The following is a 20,518-nucleotide window of genomic DNA, read 5'->3' on the forward strand; positions in this document are numbered from 1 at the left end:
CAGAACCGCGCAAAATTCCTAAGTTTCGGTTCCGAAAACGGTTCTGGTGCAATGTGTGTGCGAAGCGCTGGAAGCGAATCCTTTCATAGCGAGTGACAGCCAGTGTTGCCAACTCCGTGATTTTCCCGCTTTCCCGTTTTCCACTGTTGCCGCGGGCTGTGTTTCATGTCCGCGGGTTGAAACGAGTGTGCAATTGTGCGGGTTTTGTTGTGAAAACCTGGCAACCCTGGCTCACCTCATCATGAATATTAATTACGTTGCCTGCCGCTTCCAGGAGGGCAACGCAGTTCAGCACTGAAAGCCCTCGCGCTACACATTTACGGTTTTGCGTCAGATATTTTCTCGTTGACCACCAGCATAGCGAAGAGAAAGTCACAAGTATGGATTCATTTCCAAAGAATGAATGATAATGAAGCAAAATGTAACACGTGAAAAGTTAATAACATGCAAAGGAGGCTGCACTAGCAATTTGACAAAACATTTGCTACAGCACAGAGTGCCTCAGGGCTTATACCAGATTTATAGTGAAAGGCATATATATATATTTGTCAACCGTTGAGTCACCATGGTTTAGGTAAGCGTTTAGGCACAATTACCTTTGTAATGCTGAATTGCAATTTATTATTTACAAGTTCACTGAATAACTGAATTACTATTAAATTAATATATAACTAATTAATAAATATAACTAATAAATATAATTTATAACTTGGTTTTATTCAGAGACAGAGAGATAAAATAAGACAATTTCAGAGGTGTTCATTTGAAAAAAAATGTGTTGCAAGAATGGCTTAATTAATACTGTAATATATGTACAGTACAGGACTTTTTTGACATTGCCAACCTGTAAATAAATTTTAGAGCAAGTAATAAACACAAAATGGATTGTTTGAGTTGCGTATTGTGCCTTTTTCCTTTACCACTATTTGTTTAATAATTTTAATGGAACCGGAATCGGAACCGGAATCGTTAGGCGGAACCGGAACCGGAACCGGAACCGGAAAATTTCTCACGATTCCCAACCCTACCCATGAACCTTTTATGCTTAAAGCTGTACCTAATTGAAATATGTTTTAATTTTTTATTTTTAGCTGCTGCCACAATCTTTTTTTGCCTTTTGGATACCATGAAAATTAAACTTAATTAAACTTTCATATTGACCCAGAAGTATGCAGTCATCTTTTTGTTGGGTGCTGTTGCCATGGTGACTCATAATTTCGGAGCTCCATTGATAGTGGCTTTTCATAGTTGGGGTGCATGTGCTTAACTCAGTCAGTCTACTCAGAGTTCAAGTTTAAACTTAGAGTTGGTTGAACCTCCTTATTGAAACGGGCCCCAGATTTTGGTTTGATATATAGTTACTTTTAGTTACTTTATTAACTAACGTACGTAGTACTAACATCTGATCTATATCCTAATATAAACCAGACAATTTTTCCAGCACATATTGTGAAGTCAAATGTTTTATTCAGACAGATGAAGTATAACTAAAAATGCTATTTTAAAATGGTAAGATACTATGAACCTATATAAGCAGTATAAACAAACTAAAACAATAAACCATGTTTTGAACTGCAATTTTATTAATTTTAGTAAACAAACATGTAAATACAGGATAAATACACTAAGTATGAATCTGTCTAAAATAGTGCCAGAATCAAACCACATCAGTAAAGTTAAACAGTAAAAGTATTTACAAATCATAACTATTAGACATTACAAGCGTTTGCTTTCTTTATGAAGTTCCCCACAAGATCCGTCAGCTGTTTCATGTCAGCCTCGTCCTCACGGATGGCTTCCTTCATCTTATCAAATCTTTTCAGGTGCTCGCTGCAGTGTTTCTAAGGAGACAAAAACATTTTTATTTTTTGCTTACAGGTAGAATTTACACTAACCTGGTCATATAACCTTTTAAAGTACAGATGTAAATGATGGGTGGTATATAAGGAATAATACAGGGCTAGGTGTGCATTAAACAATTTTAATCCATGACATGGCGGCAAAGATTCTTCACGGGAACACTAAAATCAAGTAATGCACACCTAGTCATACATTATTCTTGACAGCACTAACAAGTGACATTAAAGGGTTAGTTCACCCAAAAATGAAAATTATGTCATTAATTACTCACCCTCATGTCGTTGGACACCCGTAAGACCTCCGTTCATATTCGGAACACAAATTAAGATATTTTAGTTGAAAGCTGATGGCTGAGAAAGGCTTCAGACAGGCCTCCATTTGCATTCAGTACATTCACACTTCCAAGATCCATGAAAGGCACTTAAAACGTCGTTACAAAGTCCATCTCACAACAGTGGCTCTACAATAATTTTACGATGCAACGACAATAGTTTTTGTGCGCAAAAAAAAAATCAAAATAACACCTTTATCCAACTTGTTCTCGACTTCCGTGTGTGCCTCCACGACGCATGCGCGAGAATATGACGTAGCGCCGGCGTTCGGGAATCCATGAAATACACACTTAAGCCCCATTTTGAGCACTACGCCGAGACCTAAAGCACGATCAATGTAGAATTCAACAGCTTAGACACGCGCGTCTTCCTCTGCTCGTAAACAAATCGCTTCTGGGTCATGTGTCCGAACGCCGGATCTGCGTCATATTCTCGCGCATGCGTCGTGGAGGCACACACGGAAGTCGAGAACAAGTTGGATAAAGGTGTTATTTTGATTTTTTTTTTGCGCACAAAAACTATTGTCGTTGCATCGTAAAATTATTGTAGAGCCACTGTTGTGAGATGGACTTTGTAACGACGTTTTAAGTGCCTTTCATGGATCTTGGAAGTGTGAATGTACTGAATGCAAATGGAGGCCTGTCTGAAGCCTTTCTCAGCCATCAGCTTTCAACTAAAATATCTTAATTTGTGTTCCGAATATGAACGGAGGTCTTACGGGTGTCCAACGACATGAGGGTGAGTAATTAATGACAGAATTTTCATTTTTGGGTGAACTAACCCTTTAATGTTTGCAGCACAATTTCACCGGAAGTGCGCCAAAATGGATGATAACTAAGAGAATAGGGAAGTCCACACAACTTTAACGATTATTGGAATCACTTTTAGAATGATTTTTCCCAACTGATGAATGATAAAATAATCAACAGCCAATCAGAATCCACCTGGCTACAGATCTTGAGCATTTAAAGCAGCAGAACTGTAGCATGCCCTATTAATAAACAGAACATCATTGAGTTGGTGTGGACGTTAATATTGGTAATTTTATATTTATCATTCTTGGTGTTAACGGCTCTTTAACAGGCACCTTCCAGCCGATTAGAATAGAGTATTCAGAAAAACCATGGTATAATTCAAATACATATAACTTTTAAGAAATGTATCTGGATTTCTCTTTAAGGTGCAAAATGTTCCACCTCATGTAGAACATATTAAGTCAAGATATGTAATCGTAGGCAAAAATCATCACATACTTCAACTGTAAGTAAATGGTCTGCTGCAGAAGAGAAGATTTCAGTCAGATTCTTGTTCACCATGCGCTTCTCCTCATTAGTCTCCTGCACGACCACATGATACCTGATGGAGAAGTTCAGATACATAAAATGAGATGAACAGGTGACACATTTAGAAGAATAAAGTGGGAAAAAAATGCTCACTGTTGTTGGGCAGCTTTGCATTCCTCCTCGGCTTGCTCTAATCCCTGCGTCACATTCTTTTCCAATCGGTTCTTGTGGGTTTCAGCAGAGTCCACCTCAGCTGCCCACTTATCATCCTCTTGCGCCATTTCCTACACACACACCATAACTAGTTCAGTCACATGCACGAGTTACAATTTCGAATGTGTCATTATTGAAAATCAATTAAAAAGCCCAAGAATTAATGTAACATATTAGGCTAATATATTAGCAAAATCAGAAATGCCCATACTGATGCATTTTACCTGCATGTCATGCTCCAGTTGTTGGTCGACTCTGCGAATCTGCTCCTTTAGCTGCTTGATGTCATTCTCCTTATCAAAGATGTTGGACTTCACCTAATAAACAGATGGAGTGGGAAATACATGAGCTCACTTCTACAAACTGTCTGACTTCTACATAGAGAATTGCCTTCTAAGGTAGCATCATTAATGAAACTCAAATGACTGATTGGAAGTGCTTTACATTGGCAGCAACAAGGCATCTATTTAGGCATCTATCAAATTTACAGCCTGCACAAATACAATTAATACTGTATGTTCATACAGAAGACAAACCCATACAATCAATCTCAGATTCTGGCTGGGGCTTACATTAAAATGCAAGTTTAAAATACTCAATATATGTTATGTATAGAAATTGGTTTGTGTGCTAATTAGTGCTGTCGATTTAACGCATTCATTTAGTGCAATTATAGAAAAAACATTATGTGGAATTAACGGCCCAGACCTGTATGTGTAATTACAAACATAATGAAGGGCACTGCACTGCGCATCACCCTTTATATTAAATTTGTTAAATAAGGTTCTTGGTCTCGTTCTTAGAGCGAAGCTGTAAGAGTTTATGTTCCATTAAATGCCAGATAAAGTATATTGTGTAACCAATAATATCAAGAGAAAATTTTTTTTTCCTACTTCCAGCTTCTCATTCAAAAATATGCACTCTTATGTGTGCAACAATTTACAAGATAAACACCTTAAACATAATTCATCAACATATAACATACAATACTCAAAGCAAAAATAATAATAGAATACATAGAAATCATCACTAATAATTGGTAAAATAAGATTACAGTGCAAATAATAAACAGTACAGTCTTAATTGTATCAAAATATTCTTTATGCAAAATAAAATGTTATATCTTTTCTTTGTTGATTTGGGAGTGAAATATGAAATGTACATTTCTTGACAGACTGTGAGATTCACCAGATGATAATTACAGGTTCCATCAGTAATTTAGTGCATTTAACATTTTTTCTTATGCAAGGCATAAAAAGCCACCGAATAAGAGGTAGAACAAAAGCCTCACACCTGTTCAACAGTCTCTTCCAAACTCAACTTCACATTAGTGAGTCTGCTGCATTCATCCTCCACGTCAACCATCATATTCTTCAGAGGATTCTACCAGAGTTAAGAGAAGACAAACACTTGAATAAGAAAAATCCTTAAATAATATTTATTTAAAAAAATGAAGCTTCTGATGGCAATAGTGACTGTACCTGTATCTGTGTCCTGTACTGCGTGATGGTAGTGGCACTATAATCTGTTCTGATTTCAAAGTCATGACCACAGGCATTCTCGGCTGACTGCGGGATGAGCTTCAGCTTACGACCCAGTTTATTAAACTCTGCAACCCTCAAATCCACCTGCAACAGAATGTGAAAACTGACGGACTTGTATACTGCATGGAACACAAACAAACCTCTCTCTAAACTGATTGGCTGGCTTTACACAACTCCTAGGCCCCGTTTAGATCTGATATTTGGTCCGGGTTTTGGTCAATCGGATCACAAGTTGACGAGGGACCGGTTTACAACGTGTTCTGTGTGAACCGGCCCTTGGTCTGTGAAACAACTCTTATTAGACAGACTGGGACATCGGTTTGTGGGTAAAATCCTGACCTTCTCTTTGGTTTTGGACAGGTTGATCTCCTCATTCCAAACCAGCTGCTCAGCCTCCTCTTGACTCTGGGTTAGGCTGTGAACGGTCTGCTGCAGTTCATTTCTCTCTCGGTTAATCCGCTCGATATCAGCTGGAGTGAACTTCTGATTCTCCAGGATGTGCTGCAGCCTCGTTCTCTCCTGCTTCAGACCCTCCAACTGCATCTCTGCACAAAGAACAGGGACATTTACCAATTGAATTCAACCTTTGCATGTTTATTGTCATATGTACAGTGTACAAAGTACATACAATGTGCAAAGTGAACAAAGCATGTGTGTAATGCATCTGGTTATATCTCTTACCAGCAGCCTCAAGCTCCTCAGACCGTCCAGTAGCTTTATTCTCCAGTCCAGTTTTATGGGCCTCCAGAGTACAACGATAGTCCTGCAGCTTCTGCAGATCAGCCTGTAATCTGAGTTTCTCTGTCCTCTTCCCTACTAGACGATCCTGTCAATACACACATGCACACAGCCTCAACATTAATGCTAATTCTTCTTTGTATGTTCAAGACCTTAATGTCCTATGTCACATCTAGTCTAATTTTCATGATCCATAATTTTTTTCCTTTGTCATGTAGTACAGATGAAAACATTATCAGAAACAACTAAACTCTGTACTACGCAATGGAGACAAGTAATTTGGCGGTCAGAAAAACTACACGCCTGCACACATATGCATTCAAACAAGCTTGTCTATAGACTAAACACGTAATGCTTATGTGCATGCCGTCACCGTTCACAGATTTGCAGTTTTTTTTTTTTTTTTTACACAGGGATGATAACGGGGGTTTCGGGGTTTGCGTTCTCTAGCTGCTGTTGCCGTGTGGATTAGCGGTCGGAACACATTGAGAGTTTTCCATTTTTTTGGTTGAAAATGGTGGTGTAAGTGGCCCCAAAGTAAATGACTAATGATTTTTTACAATGGAAAGGAATCAAACACTTACTTGAGCTGGACAATAACTTTTTTCTACAGCTGATGTACAGCCAAAACAATCTCTCTTCCATTGATTTCCTATTATCACTGTAAAGTAGGGCTGGTCCAAATACCATATTTAGAGCTTCGACAGTAATCAAAACCGAATATTTGAAGCTTTGGAGGGAGGGGGCTGAGATCATGCGGGCAGGGCTTATATGCTCCGAGAACAGACGCTGCACTAGTGATACAAAACACACAGGTCTGTTATGTCCCAGTAACAAGCTCCTATATTTCGCAGTAGATTAATTTAGATCAGGGGTGTCCAACCCTGGTCCTGGAAAGCTACCACCCTGCAGATTTTAGCTCCAACTTCAATCAAACACACCTGAACCAGCTGATCATGGTGTTAAGGGTGCGAGATAATTACAGACAGGTGTGTTGGAGCAGGGTTGGAACTGAAATCTACAGGACGGTAGCTCTCCAGGAGCAGGGTTGGACCCCCCTGATTTAGATTGATAATAACGGGTAATAGGCTTGCTGCGATAGTCAGTGTTACCGGTGTTCAGGCATAACACCGGTTCCATCACTTGCCCACTGCAGCACCGCCCCACTGTCATTTTGCTATATTATAGTAGTAAAATAATTTTGTTCAGTTAGAGAACTGATTAACTACAATTAAAAACTGAACGTGCAGCATGAGCCGAACGAGAGTGGCAGCACAGACCAGCAGCAGGAGTCATTCATGACGAGAGTGAGGAGCTGAATGACAAGATGATCGCGGAAGATTTGGTTTAAAAGCGAAATGTAAAAGCTCCTATTTAAGTGAGTTTGTCATTGTACTTTTTTGTTGTTGTGTTTCTCATTAATAAAAATAGGCTAATGAACACACCATTCAAGCAACCCGCCCCCAAAATGGCGACACTTAAATGCGCACGGACGCACTGTCATTTGTTCACGGCCGCACTGTAAGATGACGGTGAGGGAAAATTCTCACCGTCACATCCCTAACGGGTAGGGCTGTAACGTTTTGACCAAAAATAAAAACCTTGATTAATTGAACCTTTTACCTCGATTACGATTAAATAATAATATTTTGCTCTTTTTATTTTGCCCTCGTAAGGTTGAGTAAGTTCCTGATAAGGTTTGTACTGTAAATATTTTCTACTATTAAAAGGTGGAATTTTTTTTTTCTAATGAAAAAGTACATTTCTTTGTGATTTTAAAACACTTGAAGGAAACGGTTCTCTTTCAGCAGTTATTGTCTATGGGGCAGATTTCTGTTTGTTGTACATCAGATACAGATAAATGAACACAGTAGGCCTACATTACATTTATTTGAATGCATTAATGAGAGAGTGATTGTGTGTGTGAATTATTCATACCGTCTCTATTCATTATGAAGCTGTGGTTTGAACTTACTTCAAAGGTATTCAAATATATGCTATAACGGTTGAGTTTTTAAGCTACTTTAGTGACTTTACTTTAGTCACAGGAAAGTGTTGACACTGCGTTTCTGCGCGCGATCTTCACGTGATGTGCGAGCTTCTGTATGAGTGTTCGTTTGTCCCAATATATCAGGCATTAGTTCAACATAACACACATCTGATGGTCTAAAATCACTTTAATGTCCAAACTGGCAGGGCTTAAAACACATACAAATGACAAAGCTTAGTGAGGACGCAGGTGAAAGAGGTCTGCCTTCAGGACGCGCGCGTTGTCAGAGACGCGACACGGCTTGGCTCTCTGTGTCACAGAAAGAAGCGGAGCACTGAACGGATACGTATTGTTGTTTCTGAATAGTGCACAATCGCTTTAAATGTTGAAACCGGCAAGCATTTAAACGCATTTACTTGACAAAATTTATGAGCACGAAAGTGAAAGCAATCTGGCTACGGGGCTTGCGCCAGCCATCTGTGTGTGTGTGTGTGTCGGTGGCAGCGCGTATCGGCTATAAGAGCGGCTATTAACTGACCTGTATAAACTGTGTAAAACATGCAGCTACTATAGTGATTCTGGACATCTATAAACACAGATAACTGCTCCTGCATCTCTGTGTGCCTGCAAACTGCACTTGATGTGACTGACGGGGCGGAGTCACGTGAAAACCGAAATAACCGACATGGGAAAAATACGTCGGTTAGAGGTTCTGAATGTCGGTTTCGGTTATTTTTCGATTAATCATACAGCCCTACTAACGGGTAATAAGGCTAATTCATTTTGATTCTATTATTCTATTTTCCACAATGTCAAACCAATGCAGCTTAACCCAAAATGCAAGCTCAGGAATGCGCTTCTTCCATATAAGCTCATGCAGTTGTTCTCTCTAGACAGAGAATACTCCATCGCAGGGAATGCTAAGAAGAAGCAAATATTTTTATTAAGTATAACGAGATTCCTATTCAACTGTCATCAATCCTATTAAAATGCCTAAGATATAAAGAAAATTGTAAAAAAAAAAAAAAAAAAAGTATTGTATTTGTATTGTATTTTGCCAGATTTTATAACCGCTTCGAAGGGGATGCCGGGTTTGCGAAAAAAACAAAAAAAAGATTCCAAACATTGAAAATCGAATACCAACCCAGTGAATGAATATTCTGGTCCAGCCCTACTGTAAAGCTGCTTTAAAACAATCTATATTGTGAAAAGCGCTATATAAATGAAGGTGACTTGACTAGTAATTCTCATCTGAATGAACCTGATAAATGACAAGTGAAGGAAACATATACACACTCACAGTTTGACTTTCCCTTTCAAGTCTCTCCATGTGCTCCATCAGCACTGCATGTTTTTCCTGCTGGGAGTGTAACAGCGCCTCATCCACATTGTACAGCTTCTCTGAAAGAATTTAGAAAATTTAGTGACCATAAATATTTCTTATCAGCTATGAAACTGTATTTTGCACTAGTTATATTTAAATAATAAAATACATTTTTATCTTTTAAAGACCGTGATTATTTAAAATGTAAAGACAATGTTTTTTCCTTTCTTATGATTTTTGTTTTCTTATATGTGAGTGATAGCCCTCATAAACATGGAGTGCTGGAGAAAAACAACGTGGCATCAGTAAGGCCCCGATCACACAGAGCGCGTTTTTCAGGTTTTCAGGTCCTTTTTTGGTTGACGTTTTTTCATTTAGAAAATAGCAGTGCGCTGCGAGTTTTTTTATGTTGTTAGGAAACCCCCGAATCAGCTGTCCTGTCAGTCTGATCAAGGTAAAGGTCGCCGCAACGGACGACCCGCCTCTCCATTCATTCGACGATAGAAAAAAAACGCGATGACGTCGGGCGCTTTCCGCTACGAGTTGATTTTTTTTTCAACTTCATGCGCTCAAAGCGCTCCTTCTAAAACGCGAGGCGCCTGGGGCGCATAAGCAGCACGCATAACGCTCTCTGCCAACAGAAATCTATTCAAAAGAGGCGCCTCTCGCTGCAAAAACGCGTTCTGTGTGATCGGGGCCTAAGGGTTTGACTATATCAAACATGTATTATGTTGTAGTTCCTAATAAAACATCTGGTGTATTGTACGTTTTGTTGCAACTGTAATGGTCATCCAACTGTTTCAAAAAGAAAAAATGCAATTGTTTTTGATTGGATGTTGTGATGTGGCAGTTGCACTAAAGAAGCAGGTGAACACAAATTTGCAGGGGCAGGTTTAAGTGGGTAAATGATTGGAGAATGTGCGCATACATAACCAGAGGTCCAGTTATGACATTCTGATTAAACTTTACGAGATCAAAAAAAGAAATGTACAGATAAATTGTTTACGATACACATTTAGAAAATTTGGTGAATTTTTATTTCATGCCAACTTTGTTTTATGTTTACTGAAATTTGGAAGTTGTTCAGAAGGTCAGATATAATTGGCCTCCATCAGAATCTTCTCCATTACACCCCCCCCCCCCCCCCCCCATACAAATTAGTCCAAATGAACACTTTTCATCATCAACTTTCAACTTACTTAGCTTATTAAGATAGTCGTCGTCCTCATCCTCAAACGTATCTGCTCCCTGCATGAACTTGTTGTAGGTGTCAGAGCAGTAATCCATAAAGAGCTACAGAGATAAAAAATGGCACACATACACATTTGGCAAATATGTGATGTCTACAATGCAAAAGAGTGAAATATACAAAATGGCTCCTAACTGCTGAAATTGTCAATGCAGACGTTTTGTCTGGTACGGTACCTTGTTGTACTCAGTCCTTTCTTCTAGATCACACAGCGCATCTGAGAAGTCAGAGAACAGCAGGTCCTGCTCTCTCTGACCACTGAAGAGCTGCGGGGACAAAACCTACATGTCAGGTAAAAGCTGCAATAATGTTTCCTTCTACATGTTAACATGAATATTTACATTGCAGCCTGGAATAGTCATTAAAACTCAAAGGCACAAATTAATACTTTTGTTCAGCAAGGACACATTAAGGGTGTTCACACTTGTAGTTTGGTTCTCTTGATCTGAACCAAAAAATGTACAAAAAATGACAGTGGAAAGGAACGCCAAGCGAACCAGGACTAAATGCAAACTAAAAAGCGAACCAGGATTAAAGAGAGGGCAAAAAAAACAAAAAAACTTATTTTGCGACGGAACTTAACGAACATCGCTGTAACAATGCTGTATTCTGGGCTAAATGCGCTCAGTGTATATACATATGTATGATGATATTTTGACCAGCTGAGAACTTGTGAAGAGCTTTAAACAATGTTTAAAGGAGAAAACAGCGCCAGGAATCCCTCCGTCACACACACACAAACAAACATCTCCTACAAGGAGACGCCGTTTCCATCATATGTACTGAACTGTAATGGGCAACATAGTATCGCATTGCTTGTATCTTATGACATCACATCCTGTTTTTGGTTTGTTTCGATGTCTTTGGTATGTGTGACACTGAAGTCTGGAGTAATGGCTGAAAATTCATTTTTGCCATCAAATGAATTACATTTAAAAATATATACAAATAAGAAAATAGTCCTTTAAAATTTCAATAATATTTCACAATGTTGCTGTGTTTTTGATCAAAGAAATGCAGCCTTGGTGGTGGTGACAAAATCTTATGTTAGTGTACATACATTTATGGAATGTTTGCTTTGCTATGACCAACAGTGAAAGTGACACAAGCCATAACAGGTTAAGAGGTCTCCCTTATATCATAACTTGAAATGGAAACCAGTAATTGTTCTATGTATAGATAATATCTCACCAGTGGCGTTACATTGTTTTACAGGGTTCCTACAGGTTTCTTCAAGTTAAATTCAAGTCTTTTTAAGACCATTTATATAAAAAATTAATACCTATTTCGCGCTTCTGCTTTGCTTGTTGCTTGAGGTCTGTGTTGTGTTGTGTTGTGTTGCAGTCTATGGTTGTGGTGCTGTAGTGCAGTGTTTCCCAACCTTTTTTCAGTCATTGCACCCTTTGAAAATGTTCTCAATTTTGTGGCACCCCCTTTTTATGGGGTATATACATTTTGTGGGGTGTAACGGTACAGTTTGCTCACGGTTCGGTTTGTATCACGGTTTTAGGTTCCAGTTACGGTACGGTTAATAAATTCAATGCTTTTAAGGCTTTTTAAGACCCCGCGGGAACCCTGGTTTTAAAGTGGGTGAGACAGGTGTGTGTGTGTGTGTGTGTGTGTGGTGGCGGGTGGTGGGGGTATGTAGCATTGCTAATACATCTCATATGTAAAAAATGTACAATCACAATTGCAGAAATTGCATTGGGTTTAATTTATCAACACAGGGCTCCAGACAAAAAAATTAATTAAGGAGCCATTGGCTCCTATAGGGTAAAAAACCAGGCGCCAAATATTTTTTTAAAGAGCCACATTACAATGAACATACATTTTTTAAATCACTTACTTTTAATCATCCTGTTGTGCGTACATCTCCCCTCTTTTTACAGTTTCAGCATTTTCATCTTGTCAATGGGCCAGATGCATGAACTAAGCCATTATGTTAAGACAGTGTCTTACGATCTAGTATGAGCCACTTGCAGTTAGGCAAGTGGCATTCAGTCTTACTTTTCGCATCAAATTAGGCCAGTCTATGTTTTTATGTAACTGATAAAAAAAATTATGAACAGTATTCAAGAAAAAAATTTATGTCTAACTTGTAAGACTAGTCTTAACGGTTTATGCAACCGGCCCAATGTTGGAACTGAAGTTCACTTGGGAACTGAATGTCTTTTCCAACTTATGAACTATATACAGTGTTTCCCACAGATTAGAAACCAATTTGTGGGGGCGGGGGCGGGGTTGGGGGGGTGGAATTTGGGGGTTGGTGATTGGCACAAATATCGATTTATATATCTTGATTCAGTATCAATTCATATAGCCTACTGTACATATAGGGAAAAATAATTTAGCCTTTTCAGCACTATTTTTAACTTTTCTTGAGCTAAATTATATTTGCTCGCATTCATTAATATTCACTTGTGTGTGCTTATATAAGTATCATTAAAAAATATTAGGATGTAAGTTATTAACGTTTTAAAATTTCACATTTAAATACATCTAGTGTTTGATCATGACTAAATATGTATTCAAATGCAAAACCTAAAAATAAGTAAGCAGTTATGATCTGCAATACTTTTTTGAGTTACTCGATACATGTATATTTATTAAAGAGCCATACAGGCACCTATAGTGGGTAAACCATGGCATTTCAAATGAAATGTATTATTTTTCCAGCCACAAAATGACTCTAATTTGCCTCTTTGCATTGGAATTCTCTATTTTAACCTTAATTACTACACTAATTGTAATATAAATAAGAAAAATATTAGAAGAAAAATATTTTAATTCATTAAATGGTCATTAATGGACCATAATTATTGCACAAATAGTAGGCCTATTTAGTACCAAATGATCTCCTCAAACTATTCAATAAATATTATTAAACTAAAATATAGAACATTTATTTAATTTAAAAATAGTTAAGGTGTATGGTCACATTTGACCACCAATGAGTATATTGAAAACCTGAGGGCTAAATACAAGAATAACATTAACATTAATGGGAACAATGTTGCATCTCCATCACTCTCCATAATAAAATGATCCTGTAAATGGTTGACGTAAGCCACTGAGTGTAGTTTGGCCACCGCCTCTTCTTTTTTGCAGAAAGGGTTTTTCTTCATAAGCAAAATCTGAGAGGTGAATTTAGTGAACGGCAGCTCTTCACATGCTATCATATAGGCTGTGTTAAACTTTAAATTTTTAGCTCCGTCCATTCTTTTTCGTCACGCAGTTCGCATGCATGAGAAACTGCACGTGCTAATGGTGTAGTCTGTGGAGCACTCTTCGCGATAACGTGATCACAAGCATTTTTATGCTAGTTACTATCGGCGTGTTTTCTCACAGTCTCTTTTTTGAAATGGCTTGCGGTCATACCTTAGCCATGAAAATTCTTGAATCCAAGAAGTTTTGAAATGTCTTTTGACATCAACACGGTGCGCATTGACTGACATGGAAAGATCCTCTGTGTCTCTGTCCTCTCTCACGGGTGTGCTGGCACAGCTGCTGGAGCCTGCTTTTTTAGAAGCAGGTGTGTCATCACCATTGTTTGAAAAAGTCCGATATTTTTCGTTTTGACATGGTTTTTATAGCGCGTAAAGATGAGTCTCGCTTTACCCGTTCACAATCACATTTGGCGCTCTATCACAGTGAAACTTTCACGTGTAGCGTCTCATTTTACTATGTCAACACAACAAATGATGTGATAGGCTACTCTTCACAGAACACGCACATAACATGCACATTTTATAATCATGATATGTAAATTTGTATGGTCGCCAGTGGCGATCTCTGCAAAAATATCACTCGCAAATTAATATTTTTAGTCGCAAATGCGACCGTTTTAGGCGCAGTCTGGAGCCCTGCAACATATAACTCATGTTTAATGTGATCATTTCATTCTTCCATCTAAACACAATATATCGTTAGTGCCGAGATTTTAAATAAATGCACAGATTTGCGAAATTTGTTTGTATTCTTTGTAAATTGTATAATTGTGTTAAGTGTGTCAGAGGTTCTGGGTTCTGATTCTAATCTGCTCTTGAATAGTTTTTTCTCTCATCAAAACCAAATATCATCAGTGATTGTATATCAAGAGCAGAGAGAATTTTGAGCGCATTTTGTTTTGTGATTTCACCAGGACAAATAGAACATCTCTGCAACGGCGTTAAGCGATTAAAGTGCTCGCCAGATCGCCTTCCATTTAGCAAAATAATGAAATTATGCTATGCTAGTTAACTGGAGATGTTTTGTTTGTATTAAAGGGTAACTAAACCCTAAACCAACTTTTTTTAGTTAATGATCTGTAATACTGGGGCTTTATTAATGCTGTTCATTGATTCAAGTAAATGTTTTGACATTTGAGTATAAAGTGTTTTAATTCTATAAAATATGGTGTAAAACCGCCAAAGTGCTGGCCTCTTAAGGTTGAACGGTGGCTACTGCAGTTGAATTTTCCTATTGGACGTTGTGGTACATCGTGACGTAGGATGGTACCTCCAACGGCTCACTATCCGCGCCCCTAACACGAGCTCACCACGCCCTCAGAAATGTTTCCCCCAATCACACGATGAGAACGGCATCACTCCAGTATGAACTGTCATGTTACATGAAGTAAACATTATGAATGAAACTCACTTGACACTTGCTTTAACATTGTATTGAAGAAAATACGGTTAAATAATGCAGTTGTCAGTACACGTCAGGCTTTTCTTGCGATATTATTGCCGCCCGTCATGTGTACAGATAATTTTCATACATGAGACGCGCTTTCAAACCCTGACAGGCAAGTGGTTGCCGCGGACGCAGATAGATTAGGTCAGTTCTCTTGCGCGGCTGCTTCACTAGCATCGTCGGCATCGGGAGTTAACGCAGTTTGAGCAGCGGCTCGCATTGATAAGGCTCCGGGTTTGTGTCTGTTACAGACAATCCACCCTCCTCCACTTCAGGTGAAGGTAGGAGAAATGACCGCTCTGTTGCAAAGCTGGCGTCACTCCAATCATTCTCCATCTTTGCGACTCGCGAGTCTGACAGCTGTCAATCAATGCATCACTGCGGGTCTCAGGTGCACGCCCTCCGCTCAGCCCCGCCCTCGGTTTGTCCCCTCTGTGTCCGCCGGGCTCTGCCCACTTTTCCAGCATTTTTTGAAAATTGCCAGTGGGTGGAGTTAAGCTCTGAGCAGGGGTTTAGTTACCCTTTAAGTAGGTTCATTCGTGCCGCGAGACATTTCAAAAAGGGGTGGGGACAATAGCGACCCTAGTAAAAAGTGGTGTGGACATGTCCCACCCGCAAATTACACCAATGTATCTCACACAAACATGTTAAAGGTCTGCAGAAGAGTCACCTTGACTGTGTCGATGAGCCAGATAAGAGCTCCGAGAGCCTGAGGCCATGTGTGAGGAGCACCAATGGAGTACATGGAACTTTTTGAGAGTACAAACGGGTATCTGAAACAAAATGACAATCATCACTTAGTGATTATGACAAAATACAGGGTGGTTAACACTGAACAATGCGTGTTTGACATCAGACTACTTTTGTAGCGTTTCGCACAGGGCGTAGTAATGAAATAATATTGTCATCCTTTGTTTTTTTGATATTGTGATTACCCCAGATCTTTGAGCATTCTTGGGATCTCCTCCTCTACTTTGGTGGTGGGCATCTGAAAGGACTGATCCAGAAAAGTGTAGATGAATTCGAATATCTTTATAAACTCTTTTGTGGATGGAGACTGGAGAGACTTCACTGTGATGCTGCCTGGAAAGCCTCGTTCCACCAGGAACTAGAAATAATGGGAAAATAAAATAATTGTAAACAGACTTTTGGCCCAATTACTTTTTGACTTTTTTAAGTTGCTTATAATAACAAGATAAGTTTTTTAAAAAAATCATATTGTAGAGACTGCCTCCTCAAAGAGCAATTTCTAACAGATGAAATAGATGTGTCTATTTAAAGCTGACCATAACTAGATATATCTATGTTCACAATCCCTATAAAAAAACATTGATGCTGAAAACAGTGAAAAACATCCATGAATCTTCTGAAGAAATTTTGTTTTCCACAAGGAATCTGACACATGGAGGCTTGTCCACAGTATACAATATCTCTATTAGAGCCCGAAGTAATTTATATTTGGGATATTTGGTAACACTTTAATATGGGGAACACATATTGGTCTGGTTTCACAAAAAAAAATTAGATTAGGCCTTAGTTCAATTAGGAGATTTGATTAGCTTTTATAAACATGTCTTAGAAAAAAAACATTACTTGTGTGCATCTTGAGGACAAAACAATAGCACGGACATATTTTAAGACAAATATGTAGTTGCTTTCAGTTAGAACAGCTCAAACATGCATTGTAGTCTGGGACTAGTCTTAAGCCTTGTCTGTGAAACCAGGGATTCACTATTAACTACGATAACTCAATAAACTCCTAATTTACTGCTTATTAATAGTTAGTAAGGTAGTTATTAAATTAAGGTATTGGGAAGGACTAAGGATATAGAATATGGTCATGCAGAATAAGGCATTAATATGTGCTTCAGAAGTACTAATAAACAGCCAATATCCTAGTAATATGCATGCTAATAAGCAACTGGAGAGAATTGAATCCTAAAATAAAGTCTTACTGGATATTTTATACATTTGGAATTTGCTCAATTGACAGCACTTGTGGCTAAAGTTGATTGCCAGTAATAACAACTTCAATAGGTCCTTTCAAAAATGTTCACCGTTTCAAAAGCATTGCCATCTGACAAACAATATATGTGTTAAAATGATTTTAGTGTTGTAAATTTATTTAACATTTTATAGCCTAAAACTGTCACAAATATGACACGGAAAACAGACGTTTCAACAGAAGAAGTGCTTTCAAAAGATTTCAAACTTCACATTTTTACCTTAAAAAAATGGCCCAATTCATATCTATTGTAAGTGCCTCACTGTAACCCTTTTTTTATATTTTTTTTGTTGTGTTTATTAACATTATTACTGAAAAGCATAGTTCACCCAAAAATCATAATTCTGTCATCATGTACTCACCCTCAAGTTGTCCTAAACCTGTATGAGTTTCTTTGTTCTGATAAAAGATGATATTTGAAGAACGTTGGTAACCAAACAGTTGCTGTCCCCATAGACTTCCATTGTATGAAAAATAAATGAATAAATAAATGCAACTGTTTGGTTCAAAATATCTTATTTTGTGTTCAACAGAAGAAAAACTCATACAGGTTTAGAATAACCTGAGGGTGAGTACATGACAGAATTATTATTTTTGGGTGAACTATCACTTTAACTTTTCATCAACCTGCAACATTCCTTTCATGTAGAGATGCAATCAAAACTAATCATACTTCACAAAGTTGTTTGATACACTGTTGGACAAAAGATTTGTCATGTAGGGGTCTGGGATCCTTCATCTTCTCTGGGCCCCCATATGCCCCAAACATGCTGTTCCTCTGGCCACCTGCCCCGATGCCTCTGTGGAGAAAGGTGAGGAGACAGTTATACAGTGTTGTACTACAGTATATGATTAACTAATTGGGGTTTAAAGGGATGGTTCACCCGAAAATGAAAATTCTGTCATCATTTACTCCCCCTCAAGTAGTTCCAAACATGTAGGAATTTATTTCTTCTGCTGAACACAAAGGAAGATATTTTGAAGAATATTGGTAAACATACAGTTGATTGACCCCACTGACTTCCATTGCAGGAAAAAATACTACGGAAGTCAATGGGGTCCGATCAACTGTTTGTTTACCGATTCTTTTGTGTTCAACAGAAGAAAGACATTCATACAGGTTTCGTAGTAAAGTTTCGCAAGTGCGAGTAAATGATGACAGAATTGTTATTTTTAGGTGAACTATCCCTTTAATAAAACCCTATATGACATGATCAAGGATTACAATACACAACCACAAGTTACAATGATCAGACTCAGAAACCTAAAATGCAACATTTGCTTTTCTCCACTGATTCACTGCCAGACTCACTTTCCAAAAAAGCTTGTTCGTCTCTCAGATGTGGTAGACTGAGGTTTAGGTATGTTCAGCTTGCCAAAGACATTGTCCTTGCTGTAATGAGAATTCAAGTTAACATATCATATATATTGAAGCATAACAGCTGAAGATTGAATAAAAAAAACACTTAAATGTGTACATATGCAGTAATATAATGAAAAAGGAAAAATAGATTGGTTGTACTTTTGAGGGGTGTTATTGATCAGACTCATCCTGCTGTCTGTCACACGCATGGGCATCTCAGAATATTTGCTGCTGGGTCGCCGACTCATCTTGACCTTTGTAAACACACCCTTCACATGTAGCACAGAGAAAAGATTCAGTTACTACCATAGTAAAAGCATTGATAATAATATAATTATTACTACGTATAAAATATAAGAACACTTACTTCATTAATTAATAAAGTCAGTCATAACTTTAAAATGCTTTGCATATTACAACCAAACAAACAAAGCTATACTGATTTATAGCTTAGCTACAAGCTAAGTTGAGGAGATTCCCCCCTTCTATATGTAAAGCGCTTTGAGTGCCTAGAAAAGCGCTAACGTTATATACATATAACAAATTATTATTAAATTATATACTGTAATTTAAGTAATGCTATATGTTAGCAATATGAACTTGTAAGTTAGCTTGTTTTGACGTGAAGAACATAACGTTAAGCTTAAAAGCACACACACGTCCAACACATAACGTTACAAACATCTCCAAATGATTGAGGAATAATCGCTTTCTTACGAAACTGCATTAGATGAAATGGTGCTAACTGAATAATGAACTAACGTACATAATATGTTAGTAACGAAATAAATGAAAATGATGGACAAAACAATAACTTACCTCCGATATAAACTTCAGCTGCAGGACGATTCTCGGTTAATAAGAACTATACTCCTGATATGTATATCAGCATACCAGATTTACCAGGTACAACGTAACTCGAATATAAATATATATAAATATACTTCGCTATTCAAGCATATTCTTCCGTCGATACTTCGGTTGAATTTCAAAAATTTCCGCGAATATTTTAAACGGACGTCAACGCCTCGGTTTGCGCTGCTGTGCGCCGTACTGCCACCTGCTGCTGCGGCGGAGACTGCGCCGTGCTTGAAGATCTGTAAAATTATTTATTAATAATATACTACTAATTTTACACTCAGTACTTCACCACTGGCTTATTAAATAACTCAATTAATTATAATAAATATTAAATGAAACCATAAAAACAGCAATAGCTACATGCCTTTGGGACCTTCGGTTCAAACTTTAAAATATTAACCATTTGTTACCATACAAATGTAAATAAATGACTGTGTCCACAAATCACCATTAACAAAAAGACCTAAAAAACTTCCAATATCCAAAATGTATGTACAGGTCTCAAATATCCAGTGACAAAAAACATAATTAATTAAATCGTTGGTTTAATAAATCTCAAATGTATTTAATGAAAATTCAAGATTAATAAAAGCAGAGCCAATCAATAAATGTGTTGAGATTAATTTATTTATACATAAAGAGAAAAAACGTGCCAGGGATTTCTTACTCTACCATAATATCTTTTAGCACCTTGGGGTACCATGTAAATACCATGGTACTAACTAATAGCAAACATTCAGCACCATAATATTTTTGTCAGACCCTCCAGAAAAACGGGATCGCATAATTCAATTCATAATCAGCAGTTGCACTACTGTTCTATCCTAAAACTATAATTGAATGGTTACTGTTGCTTCTGCTGTTATTTATTTATTTTTTTGCATATGATGTTGCTCACAGGCTTCAGGCTGCTTTACTGAAATAAAACAATGCTTGTGTCATGAACACTTTAATATTTTATGTTTTCCCTCCAAAAACGAACAGTCTGGTATAATAAACACACTTTATATTTCAAACCCTGGTATAACAAACAAAATTTCGAATAGCTATTCAACGGGTAATTATTAGTCTAAAGTCAAGAA

General features: G+C 37.8%; 1 protein-coding gene across 1 annotated transcript; it reads right to left on the reverse strand.

Annotated features, from left to right (window-relative positions):
• Positions 1 to 1,561: 1,561 nt before the first annotated feature.
• On the reverse strand, positions 1,562 to 19,605 carry ndc80 (NDC80 kinetochore complex component). Its single transcript, XM_079801764.1, has 17 exons — positions 19,395 to 19,605; positions 18,735 to 18,844; positions 18,525 to 18,605; positions 17,886 to 18,012; positions 16,143 to 16,315; positions 15,878 to 15,980; positions 10,710 to 10,799; positions 10,484 to 10,577; positions 9,261 to 9,361; positions 5,914 to 6,058; positions 5,572 to 5,777; positions 5,170 to 5,316; positions 4,982 to 5,071; positions 3,913 to 4,005; positions 3,629 to 3,759; positions 3,446 to 3,548; positions 1,562 to 1,841 (listed from the first exon to the last, which is right to left on the reverse strand). The coding sequence occupies exons 2-17, from the start codon at positions 18,821 to 18,823 to the stop codon at positions 1,710 to 1,712; spliced, it is 1,905 nt and encodes a 634-aa protein (XP_079657890.1). The 5' UTR covers positions 18,824 to 18,844; positions 19,395 to 19,605; the 3' UTR covers positions 1,562 to 1,709.
• Between the last annotated feature and the right edge of the window lie 913 nt (positions 19,606 to 20,518).

This window comes from Gobio gobio (genome assembly GCF_949357685.1).
Source record: "Gobio gobio genome assembly, chromosome: 20".
Lineage (NCBI taxonomy): Eukaryota > Metazoa > Chordata > Actinopteri > Cypriniformes > Gobionidae > Gobio > Gobio gobio.